The sequence below is a fragment of the Malus domestica genome, chromosome 02, assembly GCF_042453785.1.
Source record: "Malus domestica chromosome 02, GDT2T_hap1".
In the NCBI taxonomy this organism is placed as follows: domain Eukaryota; kingdom Viridiplantae; phylum Streptophyta; class Magnoliopsida; order Rosales; family Rosaceae; genus Malus; species Malus domestica.
In genome coordinates, this window is record NC_091662.1 from 943,979 (window position 1) to 963,220 (window position 19,242).

The following is a 19,242-nucleotide window of genomic DNA, read 5'->3' on the forward strand; positions in this document are numbered from 1 at the left end:
ATGCTTATACACCTTGGGGCGGATTAAAAGAACTTTACAACATTACAAAGAACTTAAAGACATTATAGCTATCCTTGGGTTTCAATCCCTAAAGAACTTCAAGACGTTATAGCTATCCTTGGGTTTCAATGCTCACTGGTCCCCTCGCTCTTAACAATTAACAATCTAACTTACTAACGCTATCGTTTGTCTAAAAATAAAAGCCAAAAATACATAACCAAAAAACACACTATAAGATCCCACATCGCCCACACAGTGATCCTTAAATGTATATTCTCATCCCTATCTAGCACGAGACATTTTGGGAGCTCACTAGATTCGGGTTCCGTAGGAACTCCAAAGTTAAGCGAGAAGGAAGCTAGAGCACTCCCAGGATGGGTGACTCACTGGGAAGTTGCTCGTGTGTTCCCAGAAGGCGTGGTCGGGACCCAAAGCGGACAATATCGTACTACGGTGGTGGAGCGGACCTAGGAAGTGGTCCGCCCCGGGCCGGGATGTGACAAACACCAAGGTAAAAAGGGAAAATACTGAAAGAAAAAAAAACGAAAATCCCAGGGTTTGCTATGTTTGAAGCCTCTTTGTTGAGATGAAGATGCCAATTCATGCACATTGATATGTAAGTATCTCGTTCTTTCAATCACTATAAATCCGCATCAAGGACGGCAGACGCTACAATATCGTGGATTTCGGAAAAATTCAGATACAAGTCAGTCTTGGGGGACCAAAACATGTCCTGGTAGATGCGAAGAACCATCTTTAACTATATACATTACTGTGTAGTATGTACAATTAAATCAAAGAGAAGATATCTCCGAGTTAGGGACAGAACAGTCGGTGAAACCCTCACGAACATCTCCTCGGCAAAGCGGGCAAACTCTGTAAGCAGGAATGAACAGAGAGAATTTCGGTGAGAAAAAATACATGGGGAAATGAAGGACAATCATGAAGGGGGGAAAAACAGAGGATGGCAATGACAATACCCGTGTATCTCTTTGAGCCACTTATCAACGCATGACATGTGATACTCGTGATGGCAGGGAAGAACTCGAATTTTGTCTCCTTCCTCATACTCAGCGAGGCATATGTAACACCTATCAATTATTAACTCACCATGATCAAACAAATTCATTATGCTCCCTACTGATGAAATCATTTAAGTAAAACTTACTGTTCAACATCATCCCCGGACTTTGGTTTGTCAACCTTTGTGTGACTTTTAAGAGGAAAACCATCAACAAGAGATGCTGGGGCAGGAGCTGAGACCATCGACAGTGAAAGTGACACAGGTTGGCGGTGAATCTCATCCAAAACCTGCACATCGCACATTACAACAAAATTAGGTTTGATACATTCATAAGGTACACAGTAATCTGTTGTGTAATATCTGCCCCTAAGCTTAACCGTCAAACATAGATAAAAACTGCGCAAACCATATCACAGCCGTTCAACCTAGATTGGTAAACATGCAGCCAAAGCCCTCAAAGAGACCTCAAGAAGAAGAATATACTAAAATCATCGCTGATTTAATTACGTTGCTTAAATACCCTCCTAACTTAAGACATATGCAAGAGTGCAGAAAGAAAATTACCTCAAATAGAGCTTCGGCGAGCATGACAATTCTTGATATACTTGCCCGAGTACTAGACTCTTCAGCCATCAAGAATGAGCCACATGAGCACATGCCACGAGGGTGGATTCCTGTGGGACAAGAGGTATTACGCTGGCCATTATCATCAAGGCCAACACGAAGTCTTTCCCAGACCTACAAAGAGTCATGCAGATGCAAATCAATGAAAATTACTAGTGGGACCCCAAAAAATAAAGCTGCTATAGTTTACGGATTTCTCCGGCCCGTAAAACATCTGGATATAACACTTCATAAAGTATAAAAGAACCTTTGATGAATGATATATTTGTAAACCATGTAAATGAACATACACATATACAAAATACAGTTAAGCCCCCATACTCTCGCAAATGAAAAAACTCAATTTTAAGATCCAAGTTAAGCCACGTGACTGAAACATCATAATATTTTTTAATGTTAAAATCTATCACCTCAGATCTAGAATGTCGCCGTCGTTCACTCGAGTTGGGAATTCTATTAGCCCGGTGACCAGAATCAACTCCAATTTCATCATCAAAGAAATCACCACTCAAACCAAGCAGCCATCTGTCATGAAATCCCATATCCTCGGTATCATCAGTAGAGAAAAGAATGGTTGGTGAATCAATAAACCTCCTGGAGCTGCGCCTTGAAAATGCATCCCAGAACAGTCGCCTGCCATTCCTTCTAGCCTCACGATTACTTGCATCAGCATTGCTACTCCTCAAAAAGTTGGAAGAAATGCTCATAACATCAACATGAAGTACACTTCCATCTTCCTGGCCTTGTTCCCTATTGGACACAAGGAATCCTAAACCAGAAGGTATTGCCTCCCGAAGGGAATCATTTCCAAGTGAGTCGAAAGTCGACGGAGTTTCAGAAACATTAGCAGAATCAGTATCAGCATTAAAACCCTGTACACCCCTTACGTCAGCCACATGATTCTCAACAGACACTTCCTGAGAACGGGAATTCCGAATCCCTTGTGGAGATGAGCTACTTGGAAGCATAACCTCGGGACAGGTCTCAGATACATTCTTGTCTGCTGAAATGTCAATGCCATTGACTGAATCCACATTAGCAGAACCATTCAAAGAGACTGTTTCTGAAGATTGTTCTTGTCTAAACGAAGTACTAGCGGTAGTACTATTATCCCTACAAGATTGATCATGACTATAATCGGCACTTACCTGATGAGGTATTAGTTCTTTACTTTTGGACAAGCACTTCCCCCGGTTAATTGTGTCAACACTGCTTAATCCTTCTTCAACAGTGCTCTCAGATGATGATCCAATTTCAATAATGGGGCAGGTGAACAGTGGTCCACTACTGGAGACCAACGAGGATCCTTCTCCAGAGTTCCGGACTTGATTGATATCAAGATCAGATTGCTCTGCATATTTTACACGACACTCAGGTGCGTGATCTTCCATCTGCAGGAAAAGTACTGAAGCAAATCAGTCTCCTTATGCAATCTATATGACTATAACTACCAAGTACAAAATGATTCACGAAATTTGAAGGGTATTGGTAGAAAAGGTCAAAAAACACTATCAAGGCATGAAGCAAATCAGTCTCCATATGCAAGCTATATGACCATAACTACCAGGTACAAAATGATTCACGAAATTTGAAGGGTATTGGTAGAAAAGGTCAAAATACACTATCAAGGCATGAAGCAAATCCGTCTCCTTATGCAATCTATATGACTATAACTACCAGGTACAAAATGATTCACGAAATTTGAAGGGTATTGGTAGAAAAGGTCAAAATACACTATCAAGGCATGAAGCAAATCAGTCTCCTTATGTAATCTATATGACTATAACTACCAAGTACAAAATGATTCACGAAATTTGTAGGGTATTGGTAGAAAAGGTCAAAATACACTATCAAGGCATCAATACAACTACGTAACACCACAGTTCTTTGGCCACCAAAAAAGGTATTAAACTTACGTTTCTATACTGTCCATCATAAGAGATGTGCATTTACTCCCAAATGAACACAAGTAACACAAGAATAAATAACTTCAGTTATACGCTAAATAGACTAATGCTAGGTATCTCAACTTCAAACCAACACCAAGCAAAATTTCTGCTTCATGACTTCATGGAAATAATATATTGAGGTTGTCATCACAAGTGCATCGCAAAGCACTAAATAAAAACAACTGCAATCATTTGATATCTAATTACATGCCTCTACTTCTCCAGAAGATTCCTAATACGTTCGTCATGAGGACTCCCATGAACAATAATAGACTTGCACACAATTATATACTTATATTCTAGCAAAATATCTTTACTCATCCAAACTTTTCTAAATCTTCCCTATCTCCCGAGAATGGGGGCATATATACACAGAAACATTTTTACCAACCACTTCACACTACTACATCAGCAGCATGATTGATTCCCAGCTCAAGAACATAAGTTGCGCTAAAGACTACGTGATCATTTATCCGCACCATTAAGAACCTTGACCTTCAAGTTCTACGATCGTAATCAAACTTTCTCCAACCATTTCCCTGAGCATCCTACCAACCACTCATCGGGGATCATCATTAAAGTTCATATTCAAAAACACTAAAAAATCAAACAACATAGTTCAGACCCCGAAAACAAAGTTAAATCCTTTTTCCTCATTCACGATTGTTATACTGGACTTGAACAAATGTATACATTAAAACAAACATAACTCGAACTGTCAATTCAATGTCCCCATTAATTAAATCCCCAAACTTTTTTCAACAACACGGTCGCATAATTAGCAGTTTTAAAATATGAATACAATATTCACAATTGCAGGGAAATTATAACGAAAATTCAAAGTAACTGAGTCATTATGATATTACCGAGCACAGGGCCAATCTTCTGCATCAGCTGGACAAATCCCATAGATTTTTATTGGATTGTAACTTGAATTGAGGAAAATCAAACCCCCAAGAAAATTAATTTAATGAAAAAAGCTTAAAATTCTTCTAATTTGCACCAAATGATCAAATCCCAAATCATCCAAAACCAGTAAAAATCGAATTTTGCATCAAAAAATGTAAAAAGTATGAGAAATCCAAAAATGGGCATTGACGATTGAATTGAAGGCATCGATTTTAGTGGAGGACGATGAAGAAGAAGAAGAAAAGGGTACCTCGTGAGTAGCACGTGCAGAGGAGCCACCACAGACGAAAGAGGAGAGTATGGAACGACTGGCGGTGCGATTGACTCGGGGCCGAGATGGGCGCGAGCCCAGTCGACTGCTGCTCGAACCCATTTGAGAGAGAGAGAGAGGAAGGAGAGAGAGAGAGAGAGAGAGAGAGAGAGAGAGCGCTTCAGAGATGGTGATGAATGATGATAATTGAAGCAAACCGGCTGAGAGAGAGAGAGCTTTCCATTTTTCCTTTTTTATTTCAAATTCAATTTTCATTGTGAACTAATGGTTTCTACAGTGGACCAGGCTTGACCGACCCATCAAATATATGGGTCTGGATCATCAAGTTTCGGCCCAATGTATTCAGTAAAAAACAAAGCTAAGAGCAACTCCATATTTAAAAAATGAGATGACTCAAAGTCCATTTAATCCACCAAAATGAATAGTAATTGACTTTAATGAACAATAATTGTCCAAGTGCATCAATTCCTAAAAAATGAGCTGGGTAAGAGTTTAGTCAATTCGTATTAAAATATTATTAATTTTTTTTATAAAAAATTAAAAAATAATTTTATTTTTAATTTCGGATAGAATTTTTAACCTCTTGTCACGTTACGTGTCATTTTCCGAAAGTACAATTTTTGTGAAAGATGGTTAGGTATATATATATATGTATATAATCTTTTATTTTTTTCTGTATTTTTAAACAAATTTTTATAATTTTTTATTAAGTTAATTAATCTGGATCATTGGATTTCAAAAAATAAAAAAATCCAATAGCCTAAAAATGGACATGTGACCCATGGTAAGATTCTGATATTTTTTTTAATGCTGGAACGCACACCTACGCAAGCGTGTATCCCACGGGCCAACAGCAAAAAAAAAAATTCACATGGCTGACGTCAGCTTGGCCTCATGTAGGCCGGTCTATTGCTCAGTCCATTATGTGTTGGGCTCAAAGGTGGCCTCCACTTTGGGCCAACCTATTGGGTGGGGTGAAGTTGGTTTTTTTTTTTTTGGGGGGGGGGGGGGCAGCCTAAAAATTAGACTTTGAGCTAGCACATTTGTTAGGGATGAAATGCTCTAATAGAAAAAATGTTAGGCTTATCATATTTTTAATATTTCATGTGTATAACATTTTTAATAAATATGGGATCTACAGTGTTATTTGCACACTAATTTTTATCTCTCACATATTCTTGTTAATTTTTATTGACTCATCTTCTTCAATTCATATTGTCGACCGAAAATTAAGAGGAGTGCGTGAGAAGAAAAATGAGTGTGTAGATAACGCTATTGTATAAAAAATTTGATAAATATAGTATTTACTCTTATGATAGAGATAGGGTTACGTGTTTGGTATATATACGAGTACAATGAAGCCATGACATTTGTAGTGGTGATTGGTTACATTGGTATACTTGAGATGTGAGGCAAATTTATTACCATCACAAAGATAATTATGAAACTTATGGGCCTTCTATTTTACTAAAAATTGACCTCCATCGTCCATATATGAAACTTAAACTTGGAGAAAGATCGTATACGTTTTATGAAAGGTTTTTTTATCTGACATGGAATGAGATATGGTTTTCTTAACTAAGATGTGAAAGACAAAATTATTCCCATCACAAAGATAATTATGGAACATGGGCCTTATATTCTACTAAAATTTGACATATTAACTACATTTTACTAGAAAGATGTACATAAAGTTATACCCATTTTGGGAAAGTTATCTAATTTGACAGAGAAAATCGATAATTTCAAATGTGTCAAGACGTGTGATTATCTCTGTTTAATTATAAATTGGAGGTAGAGAAAAATGGCAGCACTTTAATTGTAGTGTGTTTGAATAGTTGATCAAGGTATCGGCAGAGAAATATCGAGTTGAATTGTAGGTATTCAACTACCAGCAAGACAACCATGGATCCATGGGTGTGACTAGCAGTTGGTGCATATGATGGACACGTTTTACCACTAACAGACGAAACACCATGTCTGTATCTACATAGCTTTCTATCCTTTCTCCACGTACTTCTGCACCCCATTAACAAAAAGGCAAATTAAAATATATTATACAAAAGTAGACCTAACTTTAATGCTTTATCCACTCCTATAAAATCTACATAATCGTCGAGTTCCAACACACTTCAGAACAATATATCCACTTATAGTTGCAGGGAACTAAGAAAAAAAAGAAGATCGACTGAGAAACATGCCTGACCATCCACCACCACCACCGGGCCATGATCACGGACCCCCTCATCCTGAGCCTCCTCCGCCGCACGCCCATGCTCCTCCTCCTCCTCAGCCGGGCGGTGGACCTCACGCACCTCCCCCTGGCCCTCCTGAACCACACAAGCCACATCATGATCCCCATCATGGTCCCCATCATGGTCCTGGTCATCACCACCCATGAATCATCATTCATCGTATGATGAATATATACATGCTTGCATGCATGTATGTAGATGTATGGTGTACGTTGTGATGTAATTTCTAGTTTTAACTAAGTCGGTGAGTCCTCTCATGATCATGCAGTTTTAATGAATGATGACTTCGTGTACCCAAAAAGTATGCATGATTATGTAAATTAATAAGATCGGTTTGTGGTTTTAATTTCCTCTTAATTAATTAGTTAATTTGGTACGCACTGAGCTGCTGATCAAAGTGTGGTTTAAGATGCAAAATTTCCATTCCTTTCATGTTTTAATTAAGATGCAAATCTAATTACAAACAAATACGCTGCAACTAACTAAAAACCCTACGTGCAGCAGGCCATGGATAATTTTTGGTCTTTAATTCGATCTTTTACTTTAGATAAATGTCTAATTTAATTGCTGCAAAAGCTAGCTTCTGAAGTATGATCAGTGTTAAGAAACAAATAAAATTAAGATATATATCATCATTATAATTAAATTTTCTGATGTAGGAGAACAAATGAAATATGCGTATATTGTCGGTGCGTAATCCGCACTAATAATACAACGTTAAATAAAAATATGTATGTATTATTGTATTATACAAATGTAATGCCACAGTAAGGTTATTTCCAACCGAATGAGGGCCAAAATGCTATCTTTAGCTCTATAGTCTTGCAAGAAATTATATTTTAATGAATAGTGCTATGCTATATTTTATACATCTCAAACTGAGAGGATCAAAAGACAATAGGCCAAACATAGCCCTTTGAAAAAAACTATCTCCAACTGAGGGAACCAAAAGATCATAGGCCAAACATAATTTATTATTTTAATTAAATTAAACTACTATATTTAAAAAAGGTTTTCAGACATATTTTGAGTCACTTGTCGTCAAATGAATAAGCCTCCGGATTTCTTATCTATATATAATCTCAATAATTTTTTTGGATAGAATTTCGAGTAACACGTGTAGCTAACATGAGGAACTCTTCAAATTTTTTATCTTTATGTAATCGCAATAATTTTTCGGATAGGATTTCGAATGACATTTGTCGCTAAAGTGAGTAACTATCCATATTTCTTATCTTTATGTAATCTTAATAATTTTTCGGATATGATTTCGAGTGCCACGTGTCGAGTGTTGTGCTAGGATAGCACCAAACCTTATGGAACCAACTCAAGCTAACCCACATGAAATATATCAAATGGAATGCAAGAACAAAATATAAAAGAACACCAAGATTTTAACGAGGTTCCTCAACAGTCAGTGTAGCTGGAGTACGTCCTCGGAGCAGTATGAGCTCACCCAATAATCCACTATCAACCAAATGGGAGTTTACAAAGTGTTGGCAATCTCACAACCCAAATAACCTAATACACCCAATAGCTCACACACACCAAAAAAACAAATAGAGGAAGAAATATAATGAATAATTTCTTCTCTATACATATAGCTCAAAGCTATTACAACAACTACTTTGATAGATGATTACTAACCAAAGAGACGAGCACTTTATTTTCTCTGAGGAGCTACGGCACCTTTTATCTGTTGCTCTGCTGCTCTCTGCTCTCTGCTCTCTGCTCTCTTCTCTCTTCTCTCTGCACTCAGAATGGGTTTTTCACTCTCTTCAAAACCGAACTATTTTTCCACACAAGAACCAACAACTTTCTTATCACCAAAGAATAATGCTCCATCCGAGGCTAGCCTTTTAAAATTCCACAAATCAATAAGAAACATAATTATAATGTCTCCCCATTTTTTATTTTTTTATTAGCCAAAAGATATATAATAATTTGGCCCTTTTTTCTTTTGTTTTGTTTAATAGCTAAAAGGTGATGTTGAGTTGCCACTTGGCCACAATTCAACATCGAGATGTAATTGGTTGTGCAAATTTTAGATAGGATTCGTATCTACATGACACTTCTTATCTTCAGCTTTTAATGTTGTAGAAATGATGTAGGTATTTATAGGAAAAAATTAGATTTTTTTTTAAATTCGTCAAAAAAAAAAAAAATCAAATTCCAACGGTAACCTGACGACAACATGATGTTAGCTAGCCGTTGCTAACTGGCGTCATGCTGCCGCCAAGTAGCCGAACTAGAGAGCTGGCAAAATGTCAAATTTGACATTCTAGCATTGGAGGACTGGCAAAATGTCAAGCTTGACATTCTGACGCTGGAGGGTTGGGCTAGAGGGCTGGCTGGCTAACTAGAAATGGCCAGCTCGCTGGCTTGATTTGGGGGTTTGGGTGGGGCCTACAAGCCATTTGACCTAACCCTCGGTTGGAGACGATTTTCGTGTCATTCTTAGCTATTTTTAGCTCTATGATCCTTTAACCGGGTCGGTTGGTGGAGATGACCTAACTACAAACTCGTAACATAAAATCCGTTTCTCGACTTGTAGATGTGGGCTTATGAATCTTGTGGTTGCCCTAATTCAGAGGAATGACTACACACAATGAAATAAGACGGGAACAAAAATCTTCTCTGCGTGATACACATGATTAACTTGCAACATAACACCGACCAGAAAATAAAAAAGAATCGATCCCCACCACTTTTATCATTGTTCTTTTAGATGGATAACATTTCATATAAAATATGAAAGATCTTTTATTTTTTATGTGGCGCCTGTCGCGACGAAGAAATGTGGCTACCAGCAAGCACGTGAAGATAATGTACGTGGACGTTGATCTTTTACTTTTTGTACCGACACCATTGCACTATAAAATCCCACTACTTTCTTCAACAGTTTCGCCAGATCAATAAAAAAACAAGAGAGTAGCTAGCTAGATCGAAGAATTACAAGTCTCTGTGTAACTGCTGCAAATTAAGAAGATTGTCGAAAATGCACCAACCTCCAGGCCCTCCGCCACCGCATGACCACGGACCACCGCACCACGGGCCACCTCACGATGGTCCGCCACCACCTGGCGGCCCTCCAGGTCCCGGCCCTCACGGCCATGGACCTCCAGGCGGTCCAGGTCCCCATGGACCTCCAGGCGGTCCGGGAGGACCAGGGCATCACGGCCACGGGTGTGGAGGTGGACCGGGTGGTCGCTGCTAAGTGCTAACTAATGATCTTGACCAAGAACTTTCTGGTGTACTACTTGTGGTTTAATATGTGCTAATCATGTTTTCTAGTTTATTAGTTTACTAATCATGTTCAAGATCACCACCAGACTAGCTCAGCTCAGCTGGAGAGGATCATGTATCTGTCCGTAATGGTACTATGTTGAATATGCTGCGTATTATGATATCAATAAAATGCATCTCCATATTATAATTATACATCTTTGATCATTCTTAATTAATTGATTGGATTATATTGATAGGTAAAAATTACTAGAAACAATTTTGACGCGCTAAGAATATCCGCTCGTATTTGAGGAGAGAAATTTACACGCAATCAATAATAAGAAGATGGTTTTTTAATCCTAAGATGCGTCATTATATATTTTAACTTACTCACGTAACATTGCGTAAATGGTTTGATATAACGTCAATTTCGCAGCTTAGTGGCATGACATGTAAGTTCTTTTCATATTACTCAAAGTTCAACTCCAATTTCGGTTTCGAACCGCTTCTATAGAAAGCTTTTTTTTTTTTTAAATTTTATTTGAACAAACCTTATTATCTATAATAAAGGGTAGGAGAATGAGTTAAGTCTCACAATCGACTAGCAATAATGTGGTTCAAATTCGCATTTGATGAGAATCGAACCTAAGATCTCTATTTACAAGTAAAGAATAACACCACTAAACTGTAATATTAAGTGATTGCTTCTATTGAAAGCATTAACCTTTAACAAACACTTATACGATCCATAAACACTTTTAAGTTTTTATGACCAACCAAATTGGTTTCGCATAAATAGCCATTCGGGCGCCCTAATTTTAATATTTTTTAATTAACAAGAAAAAAAAAAGTTATGTACATTCATAGCTATTGATTTAGTGCTTGTTTAGAAGTGCTTCTAAAATGACTAAAAACGTTTTTGTTAAAATTATTTTTGGAACTAATCATTAAAAAAAATGCAAGTGAATATTGGAAACGCACTTGAAGTGCTTCCTACAAGAAGCATATAATTGGTGCTTCTTTTGGAAAGAACTTCTAGTGATTTTGGAACCCAAAAATATTTTCACAAAAATCACTTTTAATCATTGTAAATGCACTTCCAAACAAGGCTTTAGACTTTGTTATCTCTCGACCTAGCCCCAAAAAAGGCCTAAATAAAAAAGAGCCCAAAATAATGAAGCCCAAATCATATCATCGCAAAATAGGGCCCAATCCAGTTAAAAGACTAAAGCACCACTACAAAACACAGAAGTGAAAGAAAAGAGACGAAGAAGTTCCGCTATTCGCACACCGCCCAGAAACCCCTCTATAAACCCCTCTCTCTCTCTCTCTCTCTCTCTCTCCTCCCTCTCTCTCTCTCTCTCTCTCTCTCTCTCTCAACTCCGAACAGTGCTTCCGACTCTGGGCTCTGCCCTTGAAGCTTTAGAGGTAATGGTCCCTTCTCTGCTTCGCATCTTTCACTTACGAATATATGTATATTTTTGTGTAGTTATATTCAAACCCTGCTGCAAGATTTCCAAAATCTGGAAACAAATTTAATTCTTTGTAACTTAGAGAAATTGAGAGCACCAACAATTTGTTTCTCTTCGGGTTTTGGTTGAAACCCATTTCATTTCAGTGGCTAATTAGTGTTAAATTGCATTCAAAGTTTAAACCTTTGTTGCCAGATTTCCAGAATTTGAACGAAATTTTGATTTTTGTGTTACTTTTAGAAAACTAAGATGACCAACTTGTTCCTGTATCGAATTTAGTCGGAATCCATTTGATTTATAAGTGAATTAGTTAGTGTTTTAGTGAACTAATAGATTTTTTTTTGAAATAGCAGATTTGGTAGGATGGATGACAGTCTGTACGATGAGTTTGGGAATTACATAGGCCCGGAAATCGAGTCTGATCAAGAGAGTGATAGAGAGGACGAGGATGAGGAGCTGCCCGATAGGCAAGAGGATAGGGATGCATCAGATGGCGATGATGCAGCTGCTGGTCCCAATGGGTGGCTGACTGCGTCCAATGATGTCGATATGGATAACCAGGTTGTCCTTGCTGAGGATAAAAAGTATTATCCAACCGCGGAAGAGGTCTATGGTGAAGATGTTGAGACATTGGTTATGGATGAAGATGCACAGCCTCTGGAACAACCCATTATTAAGCCTGTAAGGAATGTCAAGTTTGAGGTTGGTGTCAAGGATTCTTCCACCTACGTGTCGAACCAGTTCCTTTTGGGACTCATGTCGAACCCCTCTCTGGTTAGGAATGTAGCACTTGTGGGGCACTTGCAGCACGGGAAGACAGTGTTCATGGATATGTTGGTGGAGCAGACTCACCATATGTCTACTTTTGATTCAAATAGCGATAAGCACATGAGGTACACGGATACAAGGATTGATGAGCAAGAGAGGAGGATATCCATTAAGACAGTTCCTATGTCCCTTGTACTCGAGGATAGCAAGTGTAAATCGTATTTGTGCAACATCATGGATACGCCTGGTCATGTCAATTTCTCTGATGAAATGACTGCAGCCCTTAGGCTTGCCGATGGTGCTGTCTTGATTGTGGACGCTGCAGAAGGAATGATGGTGAGCAACTCATCTTTCTTTTCATTGAATAATAAATATGCTATATGATATTGTGCCCTTTATTATACTACGATTTTATGTTTTGTTAAGTTAAGATCTATCATCAACATGATATTGTCATATATCACTGCCTCATCTGTAGAAGAATGTCAGAATGGGTATGATATTCCACTTGCTTAGAAAATTTTATGATTTTGATTGACAGGTAAATACCGAGAGGGCTATACGCCATGCAATCCAAGAGCGGCTACCAATTGTGGTTGTAATCAACAAGGTAAGATTTTCTCTTATTTCAGGGCTTCTTTATTTCTCATTTTCCCTCCATTTTATCACAGCATGAACCCATTAACTATATTGTTATTAGTACCAACATGAATTTTCATGTCAAAGGTTGACAGATTGATAACAGAACTCAAATTGCCCCCAAGAGATGCTTACTTCAAGATAAGGCATACTTTGGACGTCATTAATACCCACATAACTGCGGCCTCTTCAACTGCTGGCAATGTACAAATTATTGACCCTGTTGCAGGAAATGTTTGCTTTGCAAGTGCTACCGCAGGATGGTCATTCACGTTGCAATCGTTTGCAAAGCTATATCTTAAACTCCATGGGGCTGATAACACGGACGTAGATAAGTTTGCCTCTCGTCTCTGGGGAGATATGTACTATCATCCAGATGACAGGAGTTTTAGGAGAAAACCCCCTGCCAGTGGAGGCGAAAGGTCATTTGTCCAGTTTGTGCTCGAACCCCTGTATAAAATTTATAGCCAGGTGATTGGGGAACATAAAAAGAGTGTGGAGGCAACTCTTGCTGAATTTGGTGTCACCCTCAGCAATGCAGCTTACAAGTTGAATGTTAGACCTCTGCTGAGGTTGGCTTGTAGCTCAGTTTTCGGATATGCCTCAGGCTTTACTGATATGCTGGTTCAACATATTCCTTCTCCTAAAGGTGCCGCAATGAGGAAAGTAGACCATATATATACTGGACCAAAAGACTCTTTGATTTACAAGGCCATGAAGGATTGTGATCCTGATGGTCCTTTGATGGTCAATGTGACAAAATTGTATCCCAAGTCCGACTGTAGTGTGTTTGATGCATTTGGTAGGGTTTATAGTGGCAAGATTCAGACAGGGCAGACTGTGCGGGTATTGGGAGAAGGCTATTCACCAGAGGATGAGGAGGACATGACAGTCAAAGAGGTGACTAAGTTATGGCTTTATCAAGCTCGAGATAGGATACCAATAGCCGAGGCTCCTCCTGGTACTTGGGTTCTTATTGAAGGTGTGGATGCTTCTATAATGAAAACTGCCACCATCTGTAATGAATATTACGACGAGGATGTATACATCTTCCGTCCTCTTCAGTTCAATACTCTGCCAGTTGTGAAAACAGCAACTGAGCCACTAAATCCAAGTGAGCTGCCAAAGATGGTGGAGGGACTAAGAAAGATAAGCAAGAGTTATCCTCTTGCAATCACTAAAGTTGAGGAGTCTGGGGAGCACACAATATTAGGTACAGGAGAACTCTACTTGGATTCAATAATGAAGGATCTTAGAGAGTTATATTCAGAAGTAGAAGTCAAGGTAATTGATTGCTCCAAGTTCTCATCCTCTCTTCACATTTTTTCTTTTAACGCAATTTTTCCACCTCTTAGGGATGTCAAGAATTTTTTTTTCTTGATGGATATGCGTTTGTTTGTAGGTTGCGGATCCTGTTGTTTCATTTTGTGAAACAGTGGTGGAGTCTTCGTCAATGAAATGTTTTGCTGAAACACCCAATAAGAAGAATAAAATAACTATGGTAAGAAGCAACCTCATTTTCAGAAATTTTATGTGATTCAGTTTTTAAAATATGACATGCTAAAAACCTTTGTCCTTTTGTAGATTGCGGAGCCATTGGAGAGAGGACTTGCTGAGGACATTGAGAATGGTGTTGTAAGCATTGATTGGTCTCGGAAGGATATAGGCAATTTTTTCCAGACTAGATATGAGTGGGATGTTCTTGCTGCACGTTCCATATGGGCATTTGGCCCTGATAAGCAGGTAATACACCTGCTACAGGCAGCACGTTATTTTGTTTATGAAGTGCTTTTGCTGTCCTTGGTTCTGTTTTAATCCTATTATAGTATAAACATAGCTTCATATAGCCCCGCCCCAACCCGCGGATAGCAAATCACCTTGTGAAATCAAAACATAGCTTTATATATCTTCTATATAACTTTCTTTTATTCATCTCTCCCTCCCTTCAAAATTTAGCTATACGTTCGAGACCTAGTGCTTTTGTTTGACAAAAGGGTATATTTGCAGGGACCTAACATTCTATTAGATGACACTCTTTCCACTGAAGTCGACAAAAGCTTGCTGAATGCTGTGAAGGATTCAATTGTTCAAGGGTATTTTATTTGAATTCTTGTTCTTTTCCCCTATATTGTTGTTTCAGTTTATAGCTCATTATAATTTTATTTCGCACAGGTTTCAATGGGGTGCTCGAGAAGGACCCCTTTGTGATGAACCAATCAGAAATGTCAAGTTCAAAATTGTGGATGCAAGGATTGCCCAAGAGCCATTGCATCGTGGATCTGGCCAGATCATTCCCACATCTCGACGTGTGGCCTATTCATCTTTCCTGATGGCAACACCGCGGCTTATGGAGCCAGTATATTATGTGGAGGTATATCCTTGCTCCTTCACTTACGTCATAATGAGATTGATTTTCAAAACAGGTTGTATTCAAGTCCTCAGGAACTTAGATTGCTTAATGTATGAATCTCCTCGCTTCAATGAGGGGCGCTGAAGTTTGATTTTCTGATTAATTTCTGATGCCCTTCTTTTCAGATACAAACACCCATCGACTGTATTTCTGCAATCTACACTGTTCTATCTCGCAGGCGTGGACATGTTACTGCTGATGTTCCTCAACCTGGGACCCCTGCTTATATCGTCAAGGTATGTTGGATCAATTTTATTTTGTTGAGTTTCAGTTGCATTATACTGATCTTGGATTTTATCATGAGAGTGAAGACTGTCCAGCCATAATATTGATTTTTCATTTATTTTTCTCGTCCACTGAATTTCAGGCGTTCTTACCAGTGATCGAATCATTTGGCTTTGAAACTGATTTGAGGTACCATACCCAAGGACAGGCTTTCTGCCTCTCAGTGTTTGATCACTGGGCTATAGTCCCTGGGGATCCACTTGATAAGAGCATCGTTCTGCGACCCCTTGAACCTGCCCCAATTCAGCATCTGGCCCGTGAGTTTATGGTCAAGACAAGACGTAGAAAGGTAAAACATTCCCTCTGCTCTCTCTTCCACTTTTGGTACCTCGAGAATAGTTTAACTCACATGCTAAAATTTTTCCAAACTATGCACTGCTGCCTCGTTATACGGCTGAGTTTTGTTTTGTTGAATTTTGCAGGGAATGAGCGAGGATGTGAGCATCAACAAATTCTTCGACGAGGCTATGATGGTGGAGCTGGCTCAGCAGGCAGCTGATCTTCATCTGCAAATGATATGATCGTGGCGGGGGCTTCACAACACGGTGTCCGCTTGTCCAAAGTTGAGGAACGAAATTGTACGCGATTTTATTTGGATGAAAACCAGTAGAAGTAGTTGTTGAACACGCAAGTTACAATTTTGAATGCAATAGTAAATTTAGCTGTTGTAACTTTTTGATGTCCAATACCCTTTGCGACCGTTGTATCCGATATTCGTCAAATCCTTCCTAACTTAATAGAAAAATTGGTGTGAGAATTTCTAAATTGTAATGTTATCTGATGATATTGTTCTCTCTAATTTATACATGTTTTATCCCATTTTTCTACGAAAGAGACTTGTTTACACCGTTATACTTTTTAAGTTAATTATACATTGTTACGTGTTTTAATGTTTATGTATGACAGTGTGTGACTAACTTCGTGTACTGACATTGTCAGCAAGATCTTCCATTTCCACGATTTTGACTTGTCTCTTTCACTCCATTTGATTTTTTAATTTCAAATTTTAATTTAATAATTAATTAGGTAAACAGAGGGTTTTCTTGGACATTACATTTCCAGGAAAGCCCCAATCTTTGAATCTCAGGCCTTCCTCCTTCAAATTTCAACACAAATCCGAAATCCTTATTATTTTACTCTTTATGATTTTGTACAGAGATTTCTTTACAAATTTCGATACCGGATCTCACAGAGGCAATCTCAATACCCTAACCCTAGCTTCGTCCCCATTTCCCCCTCTGCACAAACAGAGATTTGATCGGGAAAATCAGGTAAAATTAGGGTTTTTATACATTTTTCCATCTTCGCAGCCACTGAATTTTCTGTGCATTAAAGATTCCATCTTTATGGATCCACCATTTTTTTTGCTGTAAGTATAGTTACTGTATAATCTGAGCATTTCCGTGGAGCAATATTTTGGGATCGGATACAAAATGCGATCCGAAACCCTAACCCTAGCTCCAGCTCTCAATTTTTTCCCAAATCTCAAACCCCCACACAAAACCCTAGCTTTCCACCAAATTTCAGTCCTAATCATCACCTTCCTCGCCTATGCTTCCTTCCATGCCTCCAGAAAGCCCCCAAGCATTGTCAAGAGCGTGCTTGGGCCCACAGTTCAGGCCAATTCGAGCTCCGTCGACACGGGGTGGGCTCCCTTTGATGGTCCCCGGGGCACCCACCGGCTAGGAGAGCTTGATCTTGCGTTTCTTTCCGCGTATTCGATTGGAATGTACTTTGCAGGGCATGTCGGTGATCGGATTGATTTGAGGTTGTTTCTTGTGTTTGGGATGATGTGTAGTGGCATTTTAACGATATTTTTCGGGTTAGGATATTGGTTTGATGTTCATGTATTGGGGTACTTTATGGCGGTTCAACTTCTTTGTGGATTGGTTCAGTCGATTGGGTGGCCCTGTGTGGTGGCTATTGTGGGAAACTGGTTTGAGAAAGGGAAGAGGGGGTTGATCATGGGGGTCTGGAGCTCACATACCTCGGTTGGAAACATCATTGGGTCGGTTGTGGCATCCGGGGTCTTGGAATTCGGATGGGGTTGGTCCTTTGTGGTGCCTGGGGTGTTGGTGATTTTGGTTGGGATTGTGGTGTTTTTGTTTCTTCCTGTGTGTCCAGAAGACTTGGGGTTTGAGTCTCTGGTGAAGGAGATTCAGATGAATGTGGAAGTTAATGGCGTGGAGAATTTGGAGGGGAAGGTAGAATCAGAGGAAGCTGGGCTTCTTCGATCAGAGACTGCAGATTTTGGAACAGAGAATGCAGATGGCGATGCAGACACAGGTTCTTTGGCTGCAGTTGGGTTTCTAGAGGCATGGAGGTTACCGGGTGTGGCACCATTTGCTTTCTGCCTCTTCTTTTCGAAGCTTGTGTCTTACACTTTCCTTTACTGGTTGCCCTTTTACATAAGGCACACAGGTACTTCCTCGATTTAGATTTGTATACATGATTTTGCAATTGAATTCTTGGGATAGTCTTGTGATTATTGTCGGGTTTCATGCTTTAGTTTTAAGCGACCACCTTTGTTAATCTTCTTGTATTCATTATGAGTTTTGTTTCACCTTGCAGCTGTTGCCGGCATGCATTTGTCACACAAAACTGCCGGGAACCTTTCAGCCATATTCGATATTGGAGGAGTCTTTGGTGGAATTTTAGCAGGATTGATATCTGATATGATCGAAGCTAGAGCTGTAACCTCAATCGCGTTTTTGTTACTTTCGGTTCCAGCCCTTGTTCTCTACCGGCTTTATGGAAGCCTATCGATGGTTGCCAACATTGTTTTGATGTTTCTTTCGGGATTGCTGGTGAATGGCCCGTACTCACTCATCACAACAGCCGTTGCTGCTGATCTTGGTACGCAGACCACGATCAAAGGAAATTCCCGAGCATTAGCCACTGTAACTGCAATCATAGACGGAACAGGTTCTGTTGGGGCAGCTCTTGGCCCGCTTTTGGCCGGGTATATCTCCACGACGGGGTGGAACAACGTGTTTGTCATGCTGATTCTTGCTATTTTCTCTGCAACTTTGTTTTTGATTCGGATTGCGAGAACCGAGATTAAGGGGAAATTGAATGAGGGAAAATGGTCTTTGTATAGCCGCATAGGAGGCACATAGTGATTGAGATTTTCTAATTTCTTGTCATACCACAAAAGTAAGTAGATTTTAGGCAGATCCATTTCTCTACGTTTTTTGTATCTCATTGTTTTGTTCTACATTCATTATTCTTTTTTTTTTTTTTTGTCTAACGATAAATTTTGTTAGATTAGATGTTTGATTAGCTACTCGGCATTTCAATGTTAGACATACTCCATAGCATAATAGGATTGCAGAGAGAATAAATAAGACCTTGGTCGAGAAAGTTCGTTGCATGCTATTTCAAGCTAAGTTGCCAAAGAGATTTTGG

General features: G+C 39.1%; 3 protein-coding genes across 4 annotated transcripts; 2 read left to right on the top strand and 1 right to left on the bottom strand.

The window, feature by feature from the left end:
• Window positions 1–615: 615 nt before the first annotated feature.
• LOC103447295 (uncharacterized) lies at window positions 616–5,032 on the bottom strand. Its single transcript, XM_008386495.4, has 6 exons — window positions 4,757–5,032; window positions 2,059–3,039; window positions 1,589–1,762; window positions 1,169–1,311; window positions 981–1,091; window positions 616–876 (listed from the first exon to the last, which is right to left on the bottom strand). Exons 1-6 carry the CDS (start codon window positions 5,030–5,032, stop codon window positions 795–797), a joined length of 1,767 nt encoding a protein of 588 aa, XP_008384717.3. The 3' UTR covers window positions 616–794.
• Window positions 5,033–11,523: 6,491 nt separating this feature from the next.
• On the top strand, window positions 11,524–16,666 carry LOC103447305 (110 kDa U5 small nuclear ribonucleoprotein component CLO-like). Of its 2 annotated transcripts, none has more exons than XM_070805216.1 (12): window positions 11,524–11,576; window positions 11,616–11,688; window positions 12,086–12,836; window positions 13,042–13,110; window positions 13,227–14,423; window positions 14,542–14,640; window positions 14,724–14,882; window positions 15,147–15,232; window positions 15,312–15,510; window positions 15,675–15,785; window positions 15,917–16,123; window positions 16,257–16,666. In XM_070805216.1, the coding sequence occupies exons 3-12, from the start codon at window positions 12,096–12,098 to the stop codon at window positions 16,353–16,355; spliced, it is 2,967 nt and encodes a 988-aa protein (XP_070661317.1). In that variant the 5' UTR covers window positions 11,524–11,576; window positions 11,616–11,688; window positions 12,086–12,095; the 3' UTR covers window positions 16,356–16,666. The 2 variants fall into 2 exon arrangements, with proteins under 2 accessions (XP_070661317.1, XP_070661314.1); XM_070805213.1 differs by having other exon boundaries at window positions 11,531–11,576; window positions 11,612–11,688.
• Window positions 16,667–16,767: 101 nt separating this feature from the next.
• Window positions 16,768–19,022, top strand: LOC103447315 (putative glycerol-3-phosphate transporter 5). The gene is made up of 2 exons (XM_008386516.4): window positions 16,768–18,255; window positions 18,406–19,022. Exons 1-2 carry the CDS (start codon window positions 17,268–17,270, stop codon window positions 18,951–18,953), a joined length of 1,536 nt encoding a protein of 511 aa, XP_008384738.2. The 5' UTR covers window positions 16,768–17,267; the 3' UTR covers window positions 18,954–19,022.
• Window positions 19,023–19,242: the final 220 nt, after the last annotated feature.